Source organism: Culex quinquefasciatus, chromosome 3 (genome assembly GCF_015732765.1).
Source record: "Culex quinquefasciatus strain JHB chromosome 3, VPISU_Cqui_1.0_pri_paternal, whole genome shotgun sequence".
In the NCBI taxonomy this organism is placed as follows: Eukaryota; Metazoa; Arthropoda; class Insecta; order Diptera; family Culicidae; genus Culex; species Culex quinquefasciatus.
Window position 1 is genome coordinate 117,380,989 of NC_051863.1, and position 23,256 is coordinate 117,404,244.

At 38.9% G+C, this 23,256-nt stretch overlaps 1 protein-coding gene across 1 annotated transcript in view; it reads right to left on the minus strand.

Annotated features, from left to right (window-relative positions):
* Positions 1-23,256, minus strand: part of LOC6035621 — a 720,799-nt gene that overhangs the window by 18,039 nt on the left and 679,504 nt on the right. Inside the window, 1 exon segment of the mRNA XM_038262197.1 lies at positions 1,095-1,218. Within this exon segment, the coding sequence (XP_038118125.1) occupies positions 1,095-1,218 (124 nt within the window).

Sequence of the window (23,256 nt, forward strand, 5' to 3'; positions counted from 1 at the left end):
GCGGCGGCGACCATTCTACCAAGAATCGAAGCTGCCCAAAACGTGCTGAGTTTGTAAAAATTCGGCAGCAAGCGACGACGAGGCACCAACCAAATCGTCGCAAAACACCACCAGCATACACGGACGTGGATTTTCCTGCTTTGGCGTCACCTGGAGCAGGATCTGTTCGAGTGGTTCCAAATCTGCAGCCATTGCCGTTGAATCAGCGGCAAAAAGTTGCAGAGAACACAACACCTCCTGGCTTCAGTCAGCAACCGAGGGAAAACCAACCAGCATCAACGGATGAAGGCAGTAGTGACCTGTTTTCACCACAAGAACTTCTGAACATTTTCATCGAGATGACAACAACACTGCGTGGTTGCAAAATTCGTGCGGAACAAGTAAGAACGCTTGGAGGATTTATCTTAAAATACAGTTCGTAGTTTACTCGTTCTAATGATTTTGAATATTTCAATGAATTTACTTTTTTAGTTTTAAGTTAGGATTAGTTGTTAAAGTGATTTTTTTCTTTTTTACCCAAATGTATTCGATTCAATGCAAAAATGTAAAACAATTTGAAGTAAATAAATGAATGTGAACAGTTAATAAGAAAACGAAAAATATAACAAAGATGAAGAGCATATAGCCATACCACTTAGAATGTAAATTAAATGTAATTATTATAAGAAAGTTCAATAAAGACATATTTAATTTCAAAAAAAAAAAACCACACTTCGAACGCGTAAAAAAAAAAACCTGTTCACCAACCAAAAGAATGATTTACGATATCACTGAAATCAATTTAACAGTAGCTTTTACGCACTCAATCTTCTTACCTCTCTCTCTCTCTCTCTCTCGAGTTTCAGGGGCGAGATTTTATTGCATGTGAGTGCTAAGCTGACACACTCACATAAACTCCTTCTTCACGCGTCGCGCAGAAGATCACGCAAATTACACCAGCAAGCTGCTGCTGGGTTATTGGGGCGTTTAAGCGCCTGGCCCCACCGCGCGTGCGTCAAACGGATTAAGCGCAAAATATTGGTTGCTTAAAATGCCATAAATCTCACAGCCTGAGAGGGGGAAGAAAGGGATCGGTGGGAAATTATAGCACTCACCTTTGGATAGGTAGCGTGTTGTAATACAGCAAAACGGTCGCGATTTCGTAACAGTTGAGTCCTGACGTGAGCACCTTCTCGACCTCGATGTAGATCAGCGGGGAACCCGAGCGGTCGTACGTTCCTGGAGGGGATGAGAAACAAAGGAAAAGTGGGTTAATAATCGTTATTATTGAAGCTGTACGTAAATTCTTCGAAGTTTGCATATTATTCCGTTGTTATGCACCCCAGAAGCTCAGCTGTTTTGAGTAATATGTTTGGGAATGTAAAAAATATAGATTTTTATGATATTTTGTTATATCAATAGTTCATATGTCGCCTTCTCTAAAGTGTCGTGGTAAGGTCCAGCCAGTGTTGGTATTATCGCGCTCTCGCGAGAAAATTTTCTCTCTCTCGAGTTCTCGCCGCGAGTCTCGAGCTGCCGAGAGAAACTCACCGATTGCCCGTGCTCTCCTCCGCTCGCGAACGGGCTTTCTCGCTAGCCAGAATTGCCCGTTCGCGAGAAGTTGAACGTGTTAGAAACGAACAAAAAACAACACAGCGATTGAAGTTACACCTCTATACCATCGCCTGGTTCGTATTCATAAGCCTGATAAACAAATTGCTAGCTTGGGACGAACGGCTAGCACGAGGCGCTCGCGAGCGCTCGCGGCGAGAGCGAGAACGCGAACGAAAATGCGAGCGCGAGCGAGAAGAGAAAAGAACCTACAAGTTCTCTCCCTCGTTCGCGAGCGAGAAATGCTTTCCTTCTTCTCGCTCGAATTCCAACAATGGGTCCAGCCTGTGATGATACACTATCTTCCCTTTACTAAGCAATCGGGAAAAGATGTTATGTTGGTCTGAGCCGGGATTTGAACCCCGATCTACCGCTAGACGTGGAATAATAGTAAAGAATGCAACTATTTAGTCTTCAGAGATAAAAATGTTTTCTTAAAATCTCCGCATTCTTCACATTTATATTAAAAACATATTTTTTGTAGAGCCTTTGAACCACTGAGCAATCCTCTACGGATTCGGCCGATCTCGACATTTTATATTTTGTATTTTTTTATTTGGCTTAAACTTTGTTAAACTATTACAAAAAAGCTATTTTGTGTCATTTTTTCACCCATACAAGTCTCCATACAATTTTGACAGCTGTCCATACAAAAATAGTACGTAAATATTCAAACATTTATAACTTTTGAGAAATTTTTGTGGTCATTTTGGTGTCTGCGGCAAATTTGTTGGTATTGTACATTGAGAACATTGTAGGTATTGTTACATTGGGGAAAAATAATTACAGGGAATAAAAAATTTGCCGATTTTTTAATAAACTTTTTTTTACGAAACTCAATTTCCCATTTCCGTTTTTATTATTTTCGAATTTTTTTGATATGTATTATGGGACAAAAACCCGCAACTTTTGAGCCATAGAGAAGTATGCAATTTGAGCATGAGCATGAGCATGGTTGACTGCCAATGAGCTGCTACTCCGTTATTGACAGATCAGCTGAAGTTAAACAATGAATCAAAAATGATCAGTGGGAGCCAACCATCCGTTCACTGTTTAACCCCTGAAGATCCCGACTTTATAAGTCAATACCGGCGCCCTCCCAAGAAGCCTGCAGTTCAACGAAAGGGAGGAATGTTAGTCCGATAGTTGGAGTTGCAGACTCATCAAGCACATAGTTTTTCGCTATATACTTGTTGATACCGCTTGAGACCGTTGAATCCACAGCATCTCCTTCAAGCATCACGTGATTATTTTTTTTTGGGTTAGTAGGATAAGGTATTGGCTTTTCGATGCCTCCCGAGCTACGATGCTATGGGGAGGACTTTCATAACAAACCCGTCGGCGAGCCTTCCGAGCAACGATGCTATGGGAAGGTCTTTCTAATTAGCACACCAAAACACTCGCGCACGATTACTCAGACGACATTGATGATATAGGAAGGACTTTTTTACAGTCATTTACAGTAATACTTAAACTTATTTTAATGCAACAATTTACACGACGTCGTGCCTCCCGATCACCGATGATGTAGGAAGGACTTGAGCAAGCCAATCAGGATGAAACACGAAATAAAATTCTTTTCTTTTCACACACAATGCCACATAATTGACCGCGCGTCACCACCCAACTAATTGAACTCATGAGCCATAGAGAAGTATGCAATTTTCCGATTTTTTCGAAAACAATATGTAAAACGTTACTTAATCCACCCTTAGGTGGTTGGTGCCTTCTTCACATTCAAAGCGTAATGCAATCCAAAGTAGACACAAAAGAGGGTGAAAGGTCCCCCAATTTGACTCATTATTCATATCATCAGATTGGGTAGTCAGATCTTCTTAATCCAGTGCACTTAAGTGATTACAACTCTTGATAGGGTTATAAGATCTTCAATCTTTTAAATTCGTTGGAAAGGTCTTTTGATAACCTATCCAACGACAGGTCGCATGATATATTCGGACAACATTTTAATCAAAATATCTGAGACCCTGCCCTCATAGAGTGCATAAATGACACTTAAGTGCTCATAACTTTTGATAAGTTGGTCAGATCTTCAATGTTGTGAACTCCTAAGAAAGGTTTTTGAAATACCTTTCTTAAAATGTATAACTTTTTACAATCTTCCGGACTTTATTCAAAATTGTTGTTTTTGCAATACTTTTGAAGTACTTAAAAAAACTCTGAAATTTTCAATAGCGACTTATGGGATCCCAAGACGGATCGAACGATCCCAAAACAGACAAAATCGGATGAGCCAGTGCCGAGATAATCCAGTGCAATTTTTGTGATAGACATCCCACCACACACACAGACATTTGCTCAGAATTTGATTCTGAGTCGATATGTATACGTGTAGGTGGGTCTAGGAGGTCAAATTAGGAATATCCTTTTTCGAGGCAAAAAAAAGTGAATCAAGACTTACATTTTAATAGGGCCAAACATGCAGCTGGACCCTAAGATGGCAGTTTTCGTGAGTTGTGCCTATTCACCGACAGATGGCCAGTGGGCCCACTCGGAGTCCGCACATTAAATACGCAACTCGAAATTTGCATGGAAAACTTTTTTTTTCATGACGGTTTTCGCGGCACGCTCGTTTCATCTGTTCTAGACTAATATTTGAACGTGACGTATCTCTAAGCATTTTTTTTAAGAAAATGAATCCAGAAAAACAAGGCAAAAACGATACTTATCTAAGCTATTTACCATTTTCAAAAATTTGGCTAGATAATAACGAAGGCCGCCATCTTAGGCCCACTGGGCCCACAAAAAGGGGTACACTCAGTTTGTATGGGAGCTGTCAAAGTGCTCCAGGGATGCAAACATGCTATATTACGCCCTTTTGAAATGTTAGTCTTGATTTTTTTATATTGAAAATTTTGTTTCCAAAAAGTTCGGAAAATTCACGAATAATTCATGTTTCATAATTCATATTTCGTTAAAATCGAACCTTCGGTGGCTATATCTTGAAAACGGAGCCCTTTATCAAAACAATCTGTTTAGTATTTGTCGATTGCAAATTAAATTTACCTTAAAAAATGGTTCAAATGTGTTTTTGTAAAAATATCATTTTTTCAAAAAATCACAAATCGGTGGCAGATTTTTTGACCATACTTATCTGTGGCTCAAAAAAGAAGGAGCGGCCGTGGCTGACTGGTTACGGTGTTCGCTTTGTAAGCGAATGGTTCTGGGTTCGATGCCCATCTGCTCCCAACGAGAAAGTTAAGAACACATGAATTTGAAATGATAAATATGAACGAAAAATCAAAGTTGCTCGAGGCGGGGTTCGATCCCCCGTCCTTTGGATTGGTAAGCAAAAATGCTAACCACTAGGCCATGACGACTTGGGGAGCGTGGACTGGAATTAGGAATACTGTTACAGAGAGCGAGTTGTGGCGCTTTAACCACGGCAAATAGTGTCCAGGGCATTCGTGGAAATACAATGTCCCATCCCAGAGGGTCCCGGAGTACCAAACCTTCTTAGCATGGTGCTCCCAACGAATACAACCAAATCTCGGAGCGTATGGTGGTGTGTCCCCACGCTTCTTCCTCCCCTGTCGATTCAGAATTGTGTTGTTGTTCGAACACTCAGTGCTCAAACTCAACCCAATTACGAGTCATCTCTGCGATACGGCTTTACGCAGTAGGCCTGGCCGCTTTAACGCTTGTGATGTTTCAATGCATTTCAATGCAATGGCGCACTACAAATGTTAATAAATGACAAGAAGAGTGCTAGGCGTCATCTAACCTAAGGCACTCTCCAGGATCCCTTCGAAAGATTGGCTGCGCTAGGGTCTGATTAGATTAGATTAGATTAGATACTTATCTGTGGCTCAAAAGTTGCGGTTTTTTATCCCCTAATTCAGCGATTCTCAACCTTCTTCTAGGCCGGTACCCCCTGCCATGTAAATCAAGTAGGCCCGGCACCCCCGTTGAGAATCGCTGCCCTAATTGATATGATTCGAAAATAAAAAAAAGTACATATTTTGAGAAAAGATAAGAGGAATATTTTTGTGAAAATAAACATTTCATGCCAGTGTTGCCAGTTCGTCATATTTCATCGGAAATTTCAAAGACATATTCCATTACAGAAAAAATGGCGCGGAATTCATATCCTGAAAATCTACGACATTTGACCTTGAAAAGTTAAATAAATTACACCTAAGTATCATTATCGCAACTCCGACATTGGGCTTTCAAAATGTGCTGATTCAAACTCTGGCTTTTCAAGTTTCATTGACTTCTACTTACATACAAAATTTTGCAAATTAGCAGGTCAGTTCTTATGTTAGGAATAATGAATTCCCTAATAAAACAAGACGAGTTACAAAACTTTAAAGTGAAATAGAGTTCTTTGTCCAAAAATTTTGCTTGTTTTTAATTTTTTTTAATCGAAGTTTTCCCATCCTACGCGGTGGTTCAAAAAGACGTTGGGATCGTTTCATACACCAAAACTTTGCAATGTTGCCTTAAGATGATGATGCATTTTACAACCTCCATCTTCAGCAAACCGACGCAAAAATGAGATGCATTACAGATAAGTTGTTTATGGTAGTAATTATTGTTTATTATTTCGATTGCCTATTGATTGTTTTAGTGAAGAGTCCAGCAAAGTGGGGTTGCGTCTTCCGTAAAAAGACACTTTGGAACTTAGTTGCGTTTTGCGAATCGTGCGTGTTCGGGAAAGGGGAGATTGGGTTGAATTATTTTGATGAAATTGTAGTCAAATAAAATTTGAAATTAGCAAAAAAAAAAAAAACTTTCAGGCAATGAATTTGTTTGCTAAAACCCAAATTTCTACTGAAAAAAAAAAAATAAAAAAAAATAACACCATAACCCTAAACCCTTTTGCTCAAGTCAAGATGTCACACACTTGGTCCCCAGAGGAACGGCATCGATGGCCAACTACTCCCCCCAGGGAAGGGGCGGTTGGGGGATCGATCGGTTTTCGCTTTCAACGCAGGAATGTCGACATCGCCGGGAGAAGGCTTCGGCGAGATTTGCATCGCCAGTTGGAACCGGCGGCTTTATTTGGAAGCGCTTCGTGAATGAATTGGCTGGTATTTGATGTTGACAAACATAATTTTCCCGGTGTTGTGACATAAACCCGTCAACCAGTCGCTGGCTGGTTAAGTTTGCGGGAACGGATCGATTCGGTGAATCACGCGCGGAGACATCTAGCGGTAGTTGTTGTGATTGCTATTTATGGATTGCGTTGATTTTGTAATCGATGGGAAATTTATGCCGGTGAAGACTGTTTTTGTTACCGATCATCTGGGGGAATCTCGTTGAACTTGTTTTTGTACTGTTTTGCATTTAACAAAAGTATTCAATTTCATCTTAAATATTTTTTGGTGGAATGAACTGTTTAAACTAGTTTTATTTTAAACCATTTTTTTCTACTTGTATAAAATCTCTATGTCTACAGGCCAGATCCAGCGGTCTGATTTTGATTCTAAAATAGTAGTTTATGCAACAAGTTGCAAAAGGAGGATTTTTTCAGCACGAGTCGTACCGAGTTGGATAAATACGAAGAGTGCTGAAAAAATCAAGTTTTGCAACGAGTTCCATACAACATTTTTTGCAATTCCAAAAACACACACTGAGTGAAATTTTATGTCAAATTTTCATGTATTTTGTTGAAAAGTGTTACTTTTTGGAACAAGTGCTGAAAAGTTCAACTTTTCAGCACCCATTTGAGTGCTGAAAAGTAGAACTTTTCAGCATTTATTTTGAAAAGTGTTGTTATTCGATTCTGTTACTTTTGGTACAGAAAAGTAGGCTATTTCGTCGTTCAAGAATGACAGGAAAAGTAAGTAGTTTTACGACGGAATTGCAAAAAAGTATTTTTGTCAATTAAAAAAAACATTGAAATAACTTTTGAAAAGTGCTGTTTGAAGTAATTTTTTAATGTAAGGCATATGACACATTTTTTTTCATTTTAAATATAAATCCTCATTGCAAAAATGTATGCCACCGATTGCAAACTCTTATGAATACTAGGGTGGTCCAAATCCGTGCTTCCTCGGGGCTATTTCCAGAAATCAAAGGTTGACTCATAGCCAGGCAGTATTCCAAAATTGAGCTCATTCTGACCACGTGAACAAATCATCGAAAAAACTAGTTATTTTGAGAAGTGGTCAACGACAATCTTATGGGAAATTTGACGAGCTTTACGAGACTGAAAAATAAAAAAAAATATGTTAAAGGCAGTTTATTCTGCGTTTGGGAAAATTGGCCCAAAACCGATTCTTCAATCTTTTTATTTAGTTTAATTTCTATATCAACATAAATGTGTCAAACAATCAAGCGCAAATCGTCATTCTTATGTAAAATTGTCTGATCTTTACGATAAAAATATTTTCAGATTTTTAAAACCAGACCTAACATTTGAAAACGGACAAAAATGCTTTTATGGTGGACTTGGGGTTAAATGGACCCTAGACGATTTTTGCGGTGCAAGTGGTTATTTTTACTGGATTCCTGGGACATTTTCACATAAGTTAAGTGCATTTTGGATGGCCGCATAAGGGAGCGTTCTTTTATTACGTAACGCGAAAAATCGGACTTTTAAACCCCCTCCCCCCCCCCCTCGTAACAAAATTTCCATACAATTTTTAAAAATTTTGTATAGAGCGTAACACGGCCTCCGACCCCCCCTCCCCCCTACTGCGTTACGTAATAAAAGAACGCTCCCTAAAGCCTCCGCTCTAAATACAGGCCGATCTTCAAGAAAAAGTGTAAAAAATGAGGGATTGGGGCAAAATGGCCGTTTTGTGCGGTTGATCAAACCATCACTAATCGATTTCCCGGATTTTTTACCTAAGGAACACTATTTTTCATACCAGAGAACCAGCCGCGTTCAATTAAGTCCGATTTTGGGTTCCATTTTCCCACTGTGCACCAACTGAGTCCAGCAAGGAACTGATTGTACAATAACATCTTAGGCTATTTTCACAAAAAAATTGAAAGAAAAAAAATCGTGGGCTCACCTTCAAATTTGACTTTTAAACTTAAGAAATCAATAAATTTTTTAAAAGTGGCGTGTTTTTTCTTTAATTTTTTTGTTTTTTTGTTTTTGTCTTTGAGAACAAATCAACCTTCTTTTTTGTGAGACTTGAAGAATTCTATAAGAAGGGTCATTTATCAAGACCTTTGAAATTCTAGAGGACTAGAGGACTTTTCTTTTTCGTGAAATTTGATAACCAATTATAAACTAGGAGGGTACATTCTTACGAGAGCTATGCAATTACAAAGATTTTCCATTCTTTTATGAGATTTGAATAAATATAAAGCAATTCCCCACGAAAACAGCATGGAAAAAACAAAAGTGCTCGGATCGGGCTCAAAATTTTTCGGGGGTTCCTTGGCCGAAATAATTAGACCCGTATTTTTTTGTTTGGCCATTAGGGTGGTCACCCGTGTTAGGGTGGTCCAAAAATTGCCATTTTCATCAATTTTCGCAAAAACCACTTTTTTCGAAAAATCATAACTCCTCGCCATTTCAACCAAATTCAATTGTCTTATACGCAAATGAAAGGTGATAAGTTGGCCTTTCAAAGAAAAATAGTAAGAAGTTTCAAAAATCTAGCCTAACGTATGAAAAGGTCGGATGAAACTTTAAAATGCCGTTTTGACGGTGTCTGGACCAAAAAGCCTATGCCTGAAAATATTTTTATCGGTTTCCCCGGACATTTTTACGTTACATACTAAAAAATGGGAGGAGTTCATTAAAAGGATTCCGAGGCATGATTTTTTGAAAATAAAATTCGTGTTTTTCGACGCGCCGCGCGCAAAAACAGGAAAATGTCAAAATCGGCAAAAAATCAACTTTTTCCACTAAAACTTCGATGACTTTAAAATTTCAGCGATGACCTAGGGGAAATATATACATTTTAATCACACTAAGCTGTTCAACCAATTCTCATCACTTTTGCCGTTTTCCGCTATTAAATCAACATTTTCAGATGTATCTACAAAGATGAGTTGCTTGCTCACTTTTATTTGAGCTATTTATTACTTTGGAACAGTCAAAAACATTTTATTTAAGCTGTAATTCATGATCAAAGTGCTGATAGGCCGATAATAGAAATAGGCTGAGAAAGGATATAATTCACCTGTATCAAAAGTTGCGTCTTTTAAATACGAAATGAAAAAAATACAAAAGGGTTTTCACGCAGACTATCAACTTCCTAAAGCTAATTCTTCTTCTTATAAGATTTGATGATTTAAAAAACGCAGGAGTAAATTTTTACAAGAAACATGAATTTTATAGGAATTTACCCATCTTTTTAATAAGACTTGAAATTTTGAATATTAGAAAATATAGGGCTTTAAATCCCTAGAACCCCTAAATACTCTAAATTGATTCAATTTTTTTTAAATCCAAGATGGCGACCAACATGGCGGTGATTACATATTGAAAAAAAAATGACAGTTTAATTGGAAATCAAACATTCTAATTAATCAAAATGGGGTCTCAGTCAAATTTAATGTTCAAAAAAGAAAATAAAATAAAAACGAAAAAAACCTTTGGATAATCGAACTTTGGATAAAGGAAACTTCGGATAATCAAGGCTTTTGGATAAAAGAGTCTGGACTATATTTGCAACAACCAACAAGCATTGGGCCATCCTGGCGAAAGTGCTTCTGGAGAATGGCATTCCGCTTGAAGTTCCAAATTAGATTTTCATGCAAACTTTTGTAAAGACGGGTATTTATACTTGAGAAAAACCTAGTATTTTCAGAAATATTTATTTAAATATACTAAAGAGATCCGATTTGGAAATTTCGAGTATTCTAAGCCTTCAATTTGTGTGCAATGTCCGCGGTTTGTGCATCGCTGGGCAGCAAGCGGAACGGCAAATATTTCCGCTCACCCAGTACGTAATCAGGTATGGTACAATCAAAATTAGCCGTTTTGTGGAATCTACAAATCGTGAGCTCAACTCCTTTTCCTCCATTCCCTGCCTCCTCCCACCAGATCCCAGAAACACCGATCCTATCGTTTTCGCTCGTATCCTCATTAGTAAAATGATGTACACACATTTGAACTCCTCCATTTCCAACCGGCATTTCCTCCAGGTTTTCTCCGGTGCAGCCTGGGAGTTCGTAATACACATTACAAACGATCTGGGGGTGTACGCAACGACGACGACGACGACGGCCCCGGCAATTGCAACTTATTTGCACTCTCACTTTCTACCGACCGACTGTCAGCGAATAGTGTCCAAGACTTTGGTCGGTCGGCTGGGTTCGCACTGCATTCCTTTTGGACACGGTGAGATGTTTTTTTTCTTCTCTCCCTTTAATGAGCAAACATACACACAAGACACGACCCACCGACGACGATTGGTTGGTTGGTTGTTTAGTTGGGAAGGAAAACGCACCTCCGCCCCCAACAATTTTCCGCTTGAAGGTGCTCGGCTCCCGTAATGAAGTGGCGTTTATTTACGGTCCCGTTGAGGGAGGTATTCTGACTATTTGATAGATTTCATTGGAATGATTGTTAATTAACAGTTTTGTTTGTTTTGATTTTCTTTGATTCTCAATAAAAGTATTTTTATTAAAAAAATGGGCTTTCTGTGAATTACTTTTTTTTTGTTATTTTATAGCAATAATAACTGTTTTACTCTTTCAAAATAACTGTTTCATGCCTGAAAAGAAAGCATCTGAGCTATACACTCTTTACATAAGAATTCTCAATTTGGAATGTCCGATTTCTTTCACACTTTGCTCGATAGTAAAACGCTAGAAAAATCGCGTCCCGCCGATCCCGATTTATCGATTAAGTTCGACAACACCAACAACTAGCACCGCACAGCACTATCGGGCCCAATTCATCCAACGACTACAAACCATAAAACATATTTATCGACACCAGACGAAATATTTCACATCGACCATGGCACCATAAATTCGTATTCAATATCGATCAATAATCGTAAAGTTAAAATGCTTGTAATGCATGTTGTGCTCCCTCGCGTCTTCGGAAATCGATCCCGGTCACGGGAAGCCGAACTTGAGAGGTCTCCTCCTCCCGGTATATCGACAGCCGATCGTTGAATGCATTTCTGACTCCGGCTGCTGCTGTCCGACGACGACGAAGACGACGAGACGCGATTTAATATTATAAGTGAGCGTAATAACAATAATATTACAATCAAATCGGCTTGCGGTGAGCAGTAAATTTGACCCGAGCCCGATCGATCCGGTTCGATTTGTACGAAGGGACGAGACCATTCAGCGCGCGCGTGTTATTATTGTACCAATTCAAGAGGGGTGATCTTTAGCCTCTCGTGTCGATCATACACTCAAACCCCGATGGTTTGACACCAACTGTTGTCAAACGATCGGGGTCACTTTTTAGTCTGACACCCCTTTTACACGGAGTTCACACACACTATCAAACGTTTGTTTTGTTAGTGTGCGTGAGCGCCGAGTAAAAAGTGACAGTTCGTCACTTTTTAGTTTGACTTTGACCAACCAACGGGGTACAAACTAAAAAAGTGTCAAACGAAAAAGTGACCAACCACCGGGGGTTGAGTGTAGTGTAACTTGAATGGTGAGGTGAGGTTAGCGAAGGTGACGTTTGGCGCGCGCTGCCGCGGCGATCAGTGCAATTGCACTTGCAAAGGGAACTCATACTAGTTTTTGAAAGGAAAATTGGATTAATACTTAATCTTTTTTGCACACCACACGGAGGAAAGGGTTTAATATAATTCGAAAAATGAATGAAATTTCAATGACAGGAAATTTTTCAAGACTTCCATCAAAATTCAAACAAATATATTCGAGTGACCTTTAATAACGTGAAGACTTCCATCATTGTCATGATGTTTCATTCAAAGATATAAATTTTGCGTCGCTTTCAATATTTGACAAAATTACTTCAACAAGTTGTTTAGAACAGTACCCTACACATTAGCCCGGGTCAAAAAAATTAAAGTTGCTCAAATCAAAAATTATATGAGATTGCCCGAAAGAGTACTCAAAATGGAGGCTCAGGCCAAAATTTCAGCCCATTTGGTTGAAAACTGGCTTGCCTTGAGCAGGAACAAGTTTAAATGGGAATTAACCCGTAAAACTGGAGCATTTAGGTAAATTGCTCTGTACAAGTCAGCCGTTAACAAATTACGACTTTTGCATACCATGGGGTCCTAGGGGATGGTCTGGGGAACAATTCCTCCGAAGGGTGCAAGACGATCCGAGGCCCCTGGTCTTGCCTTGAACCGGATTTATTCCGGCGTCGCAGAAATTCTCATGGTCCCAGCTAAATGTATAGGGAAAAATCAAAGCACACTAAGAAGGCTGCCTCGATCAGAGGACGCCACATGGCAATCAGCCATCACGTGGAAGGAAAATAACTTCAAATTCGGCTTCAAAATTACATTTACCGTTGTTGAGGTGTTTTTGATCAAATATCTGGTTGAAAAAAGTGTCCTAAAAATAACAAAACCACTTTGAAAGCAAAAATTGATGATACCCTCCAACCACGTGGTGGCTGATTGCCATGTGGCGTCCTCTGATCGAGGCAGCCTTCTTAGTGTGCTTTGATTTTTCCCTATACATTTAGCTGGGACCATGAGAATTTCTGCGACGCCGGAATAAATCCGGTTCAAGGCAAGACCAGGGGCCTCGGATCGTCTTGCACCCTTCGGAGGAATTGTTCCCCAGACCATCCCCTAGGACCCCATGGTATGAAAAAGTCGTAATTTGTCAACGGCTGTCTTGTTCAGAGCAATTTACCTAAATACTCCAGTTTTACGGGTTAATTCCCATTTAAACTTGTTCCTGCTCAAGGCAAGCCAGTTTTCAACCAAATGGGCTGAAATTTTGGCCTGAGCCTCCATTTTGAGTACTCTTTCGGGCAATCTCATATAATTTTTGATTTGAGCAACTTTAATTTTTTTGACCCGGGCTACTACACATGCTGATTCCTTTTGGTAACGATTATCCCATTCCTTGCAATGTTATGGACATCGTCATTAATAAATGATTGCCAACTATAGGACGTCAATGATTGTACCACAAAATTATATAAATTTTTGAACGCATTTGATTTAGATCGAACATTCTTTCAGTGTCTTCAAGAACTCAACACCCGGCACATGCTGAATCCTTTTGGTGCTGAATTTAATACAGAATATTTTATAGTGATGATTAATTTTCATCGAAAATGATCAACGGCTTCACCTTAAGAGGAAAACACATCGAAGAATCGAAGAGGGAGCGTTCTTTTATTACGTAACGCAAAAAATCAGATTTTTAGACCCCCTCCCCCCTCGTAACAAAATTTCCATACAAATTCTAAAAAAATTGTATGGAGCGTAACACTGCCTTTGACAACACCCTCCCCCCCCCCTCCCCCGCTCTCCAACCCTATCTTATGTGAAATTTAAATAGCATAATATTGTAAAACTGATAATTTTGGTGTCTTTTTTAACGTTTCATCAGTCAGATTTCATATGCAATGTCGGTGAAAAGTTTGGCGAGATCTACTTTTTATTACCAAATGTCAACCTGCCATGTGCAAAAAGTGCAGTGCTTCTGGGGACGCGCAGTCCTGTTTTTTCGTGATAATTTTCGTCTCTTTTGTGTCGCTGTTTGTGTGCATGGGGTGATTGGTTTTATGTGATTAGGTTTTATTTTTTTATGTTATTTTCTTTCTCTTCATTTCCGCAGTCTGATTTGCGATGCCTTTCCATCGGGTCGGGTTTTTTCTCGTTCGTCGTCGGTGTGTTTTTCGTTTTTTTTCGCGTGCGTGTATGTGTGTAAAGGTGCGGCTGGCTCTGGTTGTCATCGATGACAATTGAGCCAGTCTGAATTTCGATGCATTTCCGTCGGGTCGCAGGGTTTTTTCGCGTTCGTCGTCGGTGTCCAATAACAACAAAACCTTATCATACCATTTCAGCTCGATAAACATCGTAACTTGTCGTTCGCTTCGTTAATCAGTACCCCACTAAACATCAATCATGTAAAACTCGTAAAAAAATCTCAATTAAAAAGTCAGACTGTTAAATCCTTCATCATTTAATTACAAATTATTTGGTTCTATCTTTCCACAGCCGGCTGTCTAAGATTAAACCATTTCAATTAAAAGTTAACAGCCGATAAACGGGAAATGTCTCATCCGCAGCATCCGATTGCTTGCCTTGAGAATAAAACATAATACCTTTCAACAAACACTATGATTTTAGGTCGCATCATCATCTAGTTTTAACAATCATGGTGTTTTATCTTTTCGGTGCATTCATACATGCTGATGATAAGGGAAACACCATTAGATCGTCGAAGCCTATGATCAGTAGTGCTGAAAGGATATTACTGTTCTGTCCAGCAACGGAGGGGCAACCATGGGTGGTCTCTCATGCTCATGCTCATGCTAAACTTGATTTGCAAAAAACACATTTTTTCTGATATGTTTCAGAAATTTCCAGAACGTGCAAAACATCTTTGACCGAGTTATAAATTTTTTAAACAATACTGATTTCGAAAAAAAATCAACAAAATGTTCGCAAAATAGTTTCAACTTAATTTTTCGATGTAAAATCAAATTTGCAATCAAAAAGTATCTTGGTGAAATTTTGATAAACTGCACCGTTTTCAAGTTATAGCCATTTTTAGGGATCTTTTTTGAAAATAGTCGCAGTTATTCATTTTTTCAAATTAGTGCCCAGTGAGCAATTTTGAAAAAAAAAATTTTGAAGAGCTGAAAAAATTCTCTAAATTTTGCTTTTTGAACTTTGCTGATACGACCCTTACTTGCTGAGATAAAGCCATGCAAATGTTAAAAAAAAAACAAAATAATTGATGTTTTCTAAGTCTCACCCAAACTACCCATAATTTTCTAATGTTGATATCTCAGCAACTAATGGTCCAATTATCAATGTTAAAGCGTGAAATTTTCCGATCTTTTCGAAATCATAATTTTTCAAATTTCAAAGACTTGCTTCAAGACTAACATTTCAAAGGTCATAATATTGAAAAGTTTTTCGAATATTTACGTACCATTTTTGTATGGTCAGCAGCCAAAATCATATAGAGACATGTATGGGTGAACCAATGACACAAAACAAAACAAATAGAAAAAAAATCGAAATTGGCCGATTTCGTAGAGAATTACTCAGGAGCAAGATAGCACCAAACTTTTTTCGACAGAGTTTAAGATAATTTTCTCAATTTTTACATTATTTTGTTAGTTTGAAAATTCAGTTCAAAATAAAAATAAAACATAACAGAAATCGAAGTACAAAAAAAGTTTGTTTTCTTTTATAAATTTTTATTATACAAGATTAGAATTAAGTGCGCAACCCGATTTAGGGGGTTGTTTTGAAGCCAAATTCCCGTATTCTGGTTTGGGACCATCCATAAACCATGTGGGCACCTTAGGTGTGGGAGGGGGGGGGGGGGATTCAGTAATTGTTCACTCTCCTGAGATTAATTGAAATTAGGAAATCGAATTAATTGAAAATTGGACGATCTAATTAAAACCATATTTGAATTAAATGAAATGTCGACTTTCCTGTCAAAAAGTAACACAGATTTGAAAATTCCAGATTTTATCGCTCTAATCTAGTTTATAGCATACTATTTTATTTTTTATTTCATTGAATGCTACAGACTTGATTTTAGCGACAGTGTATTAAAATAGAAAATACACAATTTTTGAACACAATTTTGATCATTCCTTTGAGAAAAGAGGTTTGCAAGGGGTTTCCAGAATGTTTTGAACATTTTTTTCTTTTCAGTCCTGGGTAACCCTACCCATAGTAATTGTAGTTAAAACATCGTAACTAAGGCTCGTAACTATTGCAATGCCACAAAGACATCTTCTCACGTTAAAAATATCACAGTTAACGTGAAGACTTCCATCATTGTCATGATTTTTCGTTCAAAGATATAAATTTTGCGTCGCTATCGATATTTTGACAAGTTTCCTTCAACAAGTTGTTTAGAATAGTGCCCTACACATGCTGATTCCTTTTGGTAATGATTATCCCATTCCTTGTAAAGTTATGGAAATCGTCATTAATCAATGATGCCAACTAGGACGTCAATGATTTTACCAAAAAAATATATAAATTTTTGAACGCATTTGATTTTGATCGAAAATTCTTTCAGTGGCTTGAAGAACTCAACACCTGGCACATGCTGATTCCTTTTAGGGCAGAAATTCGTTAAATTGAATTTGATACAGAATATTTTATAGTGATGATCAATTTTCTTCGAAAATGATCAACGGCTTCACCTTAAACTGTCACCAAAACGGATTGCCCTCGGGCAGGCAGTCGCGACCAGTGTGACACACAGCCAGAAACCCTACGAGAGTTGGGCAAAAAAACTCACTCCAGGTTTTACTGTTCAAAGAGTCCAACTAGCGTCTGCGGAATAAATCAATACGCGCCGTGTCGTCGTTGCGTTCGATTCAACAGGTCCAGCTGCGGATGCTGCGGTGGTCACTTCCTCGAGTGGCGGTGGAATCGAAGGTGCAGATGTGCGGGAGGCCGGTCAAACGGCACTAGACGCGATATAATTTACGGTCGACGGAGCTACAAAATTTCGCGTGAAAGTGATTTATATTAAATTTTATCATTGGAGAAATGGAGAAGATAAATAAATGTGTGGAATTGTGTGCGGTTTTGCGCGCGGTGGTTCCTTGTTACGTCGAAGAATCCCGCAAAGTTCTTCAACAACTGTACCTAGGATTTGCTTTCAATTACACAAGACCACTTTAAAGCGAGGTTGGAGAGCATTCCCCCCCCACACGTAACTGCAGTGCGTACATCTCCGAGACCGTGCCCTGCCAGCTGATTATAATCGCCACAGTATCACGCTGCGGCTTCGTTCCGGCCGAATGCGATGTGGACTGTTGGATTAGCCCAGCGCACGCGCGTCGTAAATCTTTGCTCCTTCTAGATCTAGACGCGCGCGGACACGCCGCTGGCGCAAAACCGTATACCGGACCCCGTGGGATACTCAGGCCGGACCGGATCGATTGGACTCGACTAGCTGTTGTTCTCCAGCGTTGTTGTCCGGCAGTTCAGATGGTCACAGGCCTGGAGGCCGTTTTTGAGCAGCACATCGACAGATCAGGCAAAGGTTGGTGGCCGTGGGAATGAAAGTGGATTTCACTTTTCTTGGTTCACTTTCTTCTGGAAACGTGCAAGATCGAAATTCTCGATTAGTGTTGATACCACCGCGCGCTAGGTGTTGTTGGTGGAAAAACTGTTACGAGGAAATCTGTGAAGTAAGGTCGCGTTGCGTAAGACGAGTACGATTTGCAATCCCTAATTCTCCATACAAAATCGATATCATAAAGTAGCCTCCCAAAATTGGGTAACATCAATCGAACTTAGCTTGAATTGATATTCATCAACATGCCCTAATACAATAAAAATCAATGTATCGAAATTTGTCTTCCAAAACATTCAAAAGCAAACAGCAACATGTAAGATCAATCAGCTTTGAGGGCTTAGTGTCGGTGGGTTATGGTGGCCTGACGGGAGCTCTCCAGCTATGTAAACACCAGTAGTGGCTTAGGATTGGACACACGCAGCGAACAGAAACAAGTTTCCATCGAAGTGCTATGAATCCATGTAAGCATAAGTTTTGTGGCATCGTGTCACTGCTACTAAATATGCTGCCGTGCTCAGCTGATTTTTAACGGTTTGTTTGGCAGCTGGAAGTTTTTCTGAAATATAGAAATTCTTAAAATTAAAGCGATTGGCTTACGACCAACTGCAAACATAAACATGATTTGGCTCAATTTTATGGGCAGAATTACAGCCCTGAATTTATTCTCCAAAGTCTCAGGAAGAATTTCACTTCAGATAATCAAATTTTCGAATAATCAAATCACAAAAACAAATTTATTTATTTTTCTTAGTCGTTGAACTCAAGTATGGCTCCAAAAGTGATTGGGAAACTTCAAATCTATGATGCGGCCAAAACGAAGGTGATGAAATATTGAGGAAATGCAATGTAATAGATCACCAACTCAAATTTGAGTAAAATGTCAATTATTCGATTATACGAAGTTCCAAAGAATCCTTCGGATAATCAAGTCTAAACTGTATTTAAAAAAAAATTGTATCAAGAAAATTTGAAGGCTCTAGCATTTATATCGCAAAAGTTCAATAGGAAGATAAAGATCCAACATTATATCGAGTTTAAAGGAAAATCCTATGAGATTTTTGATGTACTGAATGCAACCTTATGTATCTTTTGATTGTGTTTTTAAATTTAAGGGGTTACATACATGTAAAAAATCACAAAATCACTCAAAAGATTATTTTTAATCACTCCTGAAAGTTTCATGAAGATTTTTCATGATTAAACTGAATAACAGACGAATCAAGCTCAAAACGTTGCCATGAGCAAAGCGGGCTGTTGGCGTTTTTCTCTAAACCCCGAGTTGATTTACGAGTGCCACGATATCTCGATATGGAATGGATCGATATGGAAGCAACCAAATATCTTAAAATTTTTTTTTAGTAGGTGAAAATGTATTGTTTAATGCCCTGACAATGCGCTCATACCAACCTTTGACTTTTTGCCGATATACATGTATTTGTTTGCATTAAAATTAAAATAATTTCAAAATTTACTCATTCAAAATTAAAAAATAAAGATAAAGATTGAGATAGACTCTGAAGATATTTATAGAAAAGTTGTTAAAATTTTCTAAATCGTTTGATATGAAATTTTACATTTTGTCCGAGTATCAAATTGGAAACCTCGGTAAAGTTTGTGACAAACTTAGACTTAAAATAAAACTGACGTAATCCACCTATGTGGTTTATGCATTCCTCACCAATTCCTAAAAATTGATCCGGAAATATTTTTCATCTGAATAATAATTATTTGGAAAGTACATAATAACATAAACAGGGTTGAAAGATTCAGACTCGTTTGGGAGGTCTTTCGATTACCTTTCCAACAAAAAGGTCGGTTGATGGATCTGGAAATTGTTTACAAACAAATAAAGGAGATATATAACTCAAGTGGTCATAACTTGATACAAGGCTGCCAGATCTTCAATGTTTTGAACTCGTTGGAAAGGTATTTCGAATACCTATCTAACGATGTGTAACATGATGGTATTTGATTCAATTTCTGACCATTTATCTAACATCTCGATTTATGAGAAAACACATTTTTATGCATGGGTAATTCTCTACCAACTCACACGAAATCAGGAAAAGTTGCCCCGACCCCTCTTCGACGTGCGTGAAACTTTGTTCTAAGGGGTAACTTTTGTCCTTGATCACGAATCCGAGGTCCGTTTTTTGATATCTCGTGACGGAGGGGCGGTACGACCCCTTCCAATTTTGAACATGCGAAAAAAGAGGTGCTTTTCAATAATTTGCAGCCTGAAACGGTGATGAGATAGAAATTTGGTGTCAAAGGGACTTTTATGTAAAATTAGACGCCCGATTTGAAGGCGTACTCAGCATTCCGAAAAAAAAGTATTTTTATCGAAAATACACTAAAAAAGTTTTAAAAATTCTCCCATTTCCGTTACTCGTCTTAAAAATTTTTGGAACATGTCATTTTATGGGAAATTTAATGTTCTTTTGGAATCTACATTGACCCAGAAGGGTCATTTTTTCATTTAGAACAAAAATTTTCATTTTAAAATTTCGTGTTTTTTCTAACATTGCAGGGTTATTTTTTAGAGTGTAACAATGTTCTACAAAGTTGTAGAGCAGACAATCACAAAATTTTTGATATATAGACATAAGGGGTTTGCTTATAAACATCACGAGTCATGATGATTTCACGAAAAAAAGTTTGAAAAAGTTACTTTTTGCGTTTTTCTTTGTTTCGTCGTCCGTGTCTGTCGCGGGTGACCATGATCGATGACGACCATTTTTCAGAACTTTAAATTTCCCATAAAATGACATGTTCCAAAAACAATTACAGTCGAGTAACGGAAAATGGGAGAATTTTCAAAACTTTTTTAGTGTTTTTTCGTTGAAAAATACGTTTTTTCGGAATTCTGAGTACGCCATCAAATCGGGCGTCCAATTTTACATAAAAGTCCCTTTGAAACCAAATTTCTATCTCATCACCGTTTCAGGCTGCAAATTATTGAAAAGCACCTCTTTTTTCGCATGTTGAAAAATGGAATGGGGTCGTACCGCCCCTCCGTCACGAGATATCAAAAAACGGACCTTAGTCTCAGTAAGTAAGGTAAAACGACAATAATTTTGAAAAAATAGATTAAATCAAGAGCTTCAAGTTTTTAGTCATATTAGTCATGTGTAACATAATCATCTCCACCTTGAAATCTAAGACTACATTTGATTTGGATACATTGTTTTTTTTTCAAGAGTAAGTTTGCTACATACTTCCTTTAGGAAAAATCATTATATTAGTTTTTGAACTTTGTGAGAAAAGAAAAATAAACTACAAAAAACGAAGGGTTTAATAACAATTAAAAAGTATTCGCAGAAAGCGAATCACTACTAAATATCTTAAAGTTGTTTAAGGTCTAAATAGGACCAGAAAACGATTGATTTGGCTATTGGTCAGCAACCATCCTTCAACAGGTTTTCCCTTTTTCTAAACTCATGTCATATGGCGTCCAGCTGATTCGGCCACTAATCGATTCCAAGAGCCAAAAGCTTGACCAAAAGCGATCCATTATCGTAGCAAAGAGAGTAGATGCGTAAACAAGTTTGCGCGTTCCTAAACTTTTCAATTTCTTCCAATTTCTTTTCCAGAAGTGCCCGCAATCGTACGCAAACACGTTCAATTCGTCATTATCGACCGATTAGTTGCGGTTTGTCGAGTCTCATTATCGGTGCGTCGAGCGGATTGACCTGCGGTACGAGAGTGAAGTGATATTTCACTTTCGCGGCCACTGCTGCGTTTCTCGTTGTAGGTCGTGTCAATCCCGAACAATTGACAGGCCCCGTGTGCGTAGAGGCGTTGAAGCGTTAAACGGGCTGTTTGCCTTTCCAGTACCTTGGTCGGATTGATTTTGACGGCGGCCCGGGATGAAGAGACGCACGGTTTATAGGGTTCAGGATGGCAGGAAAGTAAGAGTGGTTTCGTTGTTGTTGTTTGCACAAGTGGAGCAGTTTTCTCTTGGGATTAAATTGTAATAGGACATTTTGAACCAGCGCGTTTTGACCGGAATGGAATGGAACAGTTTTAAGCCAATACAATTTTCATCCGTTAGGTCAGAGATCGTTTTGGTGTGGGCACATCCTTACGATTATTCCATAATTTAATTCAACACTTCTGAACATACTCTAGATCAGTCTAGACGAAATCAATTGAAAAGTGTCACGTCATTGCCATAAGTTGTGTAGGTAGGTGTAGCTTCCGCTGGATTTCACCCAAAGTTAAATTCCGTTTCGTCTGCAAACTCTCCAAGCTCGATCACATCCAAATCGCACCAAGGCAAGTCATTAATTTACGACCAACCTTGCTTCGTTCGCAATAACCGTTGCACATTAGTCCCACTAACCCACAAACCCACAGAGTCTGGTCGCAAATTTGCATTCCAATTAGATCCGTACAAAAACGGTAAACTTTATTTCACCAGATCGATCGTCAAATTTCGTCAACATTGACGACCGGTGCGCGACATACCTTAAATAGAACATTTCCTCCGTTGAATGGGGTGGTTAATTTTACATAATCTTACGATTTAGAAGCCGTTCGACCATTTCGTAACCGATTCCTTGGCGCGGTCCAATCACTCAAGGGCCACGGATCGCCGCGATCTTTATCGGATTTTGCGCTACCATTTCGCGTTATCGCGCCGCGCGGCATGTCGCCAAACATGTCAGCTCAAAACGTGTATGTCTTGCCAATTCTGTACCGGTGATAAATCTCCCGGCTCCTAAATTGAAATCTGGGGTGACGACGACGGCCGCCGAAGCCGATCGCATGTCAGACCAGCTGGAAAACGATTTGTTAGATTTTGCCCAAAATGGTCCTCGCGGGTATCGACATCGATCCGATATGTGTAGCAGGGAGTTGGGAGTGTTGCAACCGTTGCGACGATTTTGAGCCATCGTGGGTCAGCAGTAGGGTGGTTCACCGTTGTTTGGAACGACTAACTTAATGAAACGAGGACTGTAGCGCAATTTAAAATAGGTTGTTAATCAGGGTTAATCAATCAAAGCCGGAGTTGGAGTCAACAAGCTCTGAGAAGCTGAAGTTGGAGTTGGAAAAACTAAATCTTCAGACGACTGATTTTCAACCATTTTTATATCTGGAGTTTTATTTAAAAGGTCCAATAAACCAAATTTTCAGTTTTTGCTTTTTGGGTGTTTTTCAATACCCCAATACAAAACTCCAGATATGTTGTTGTAGAGTCGGAGCTACCCCACTCGGCAACCCTCAGGTGAACCACCCTACCCTAAGAGTCTTTTCGAGGAGAAATCGTGCTTGCCATTTCATTAGGGCACATAACTTTTTTAGGCAAGAGTGTGTCCCTTTCACACCTTATGTAAACTGTCATTTGAGTGAAAGGGATACACTATTGTTTACAAAAGTTATGTGCCCTTTTGAAATGTTAGGCTCCAAATGTACTAATCGCCAGCCCATAGAGCGAAGCCCCTCGGTGGCGGCGCTCGCACGGGACATTCGTCATGATCCGGCGCGCGTTTGTGTCAACGCAGGCCCGAGTATCGAGATGCGTGGGTTGAC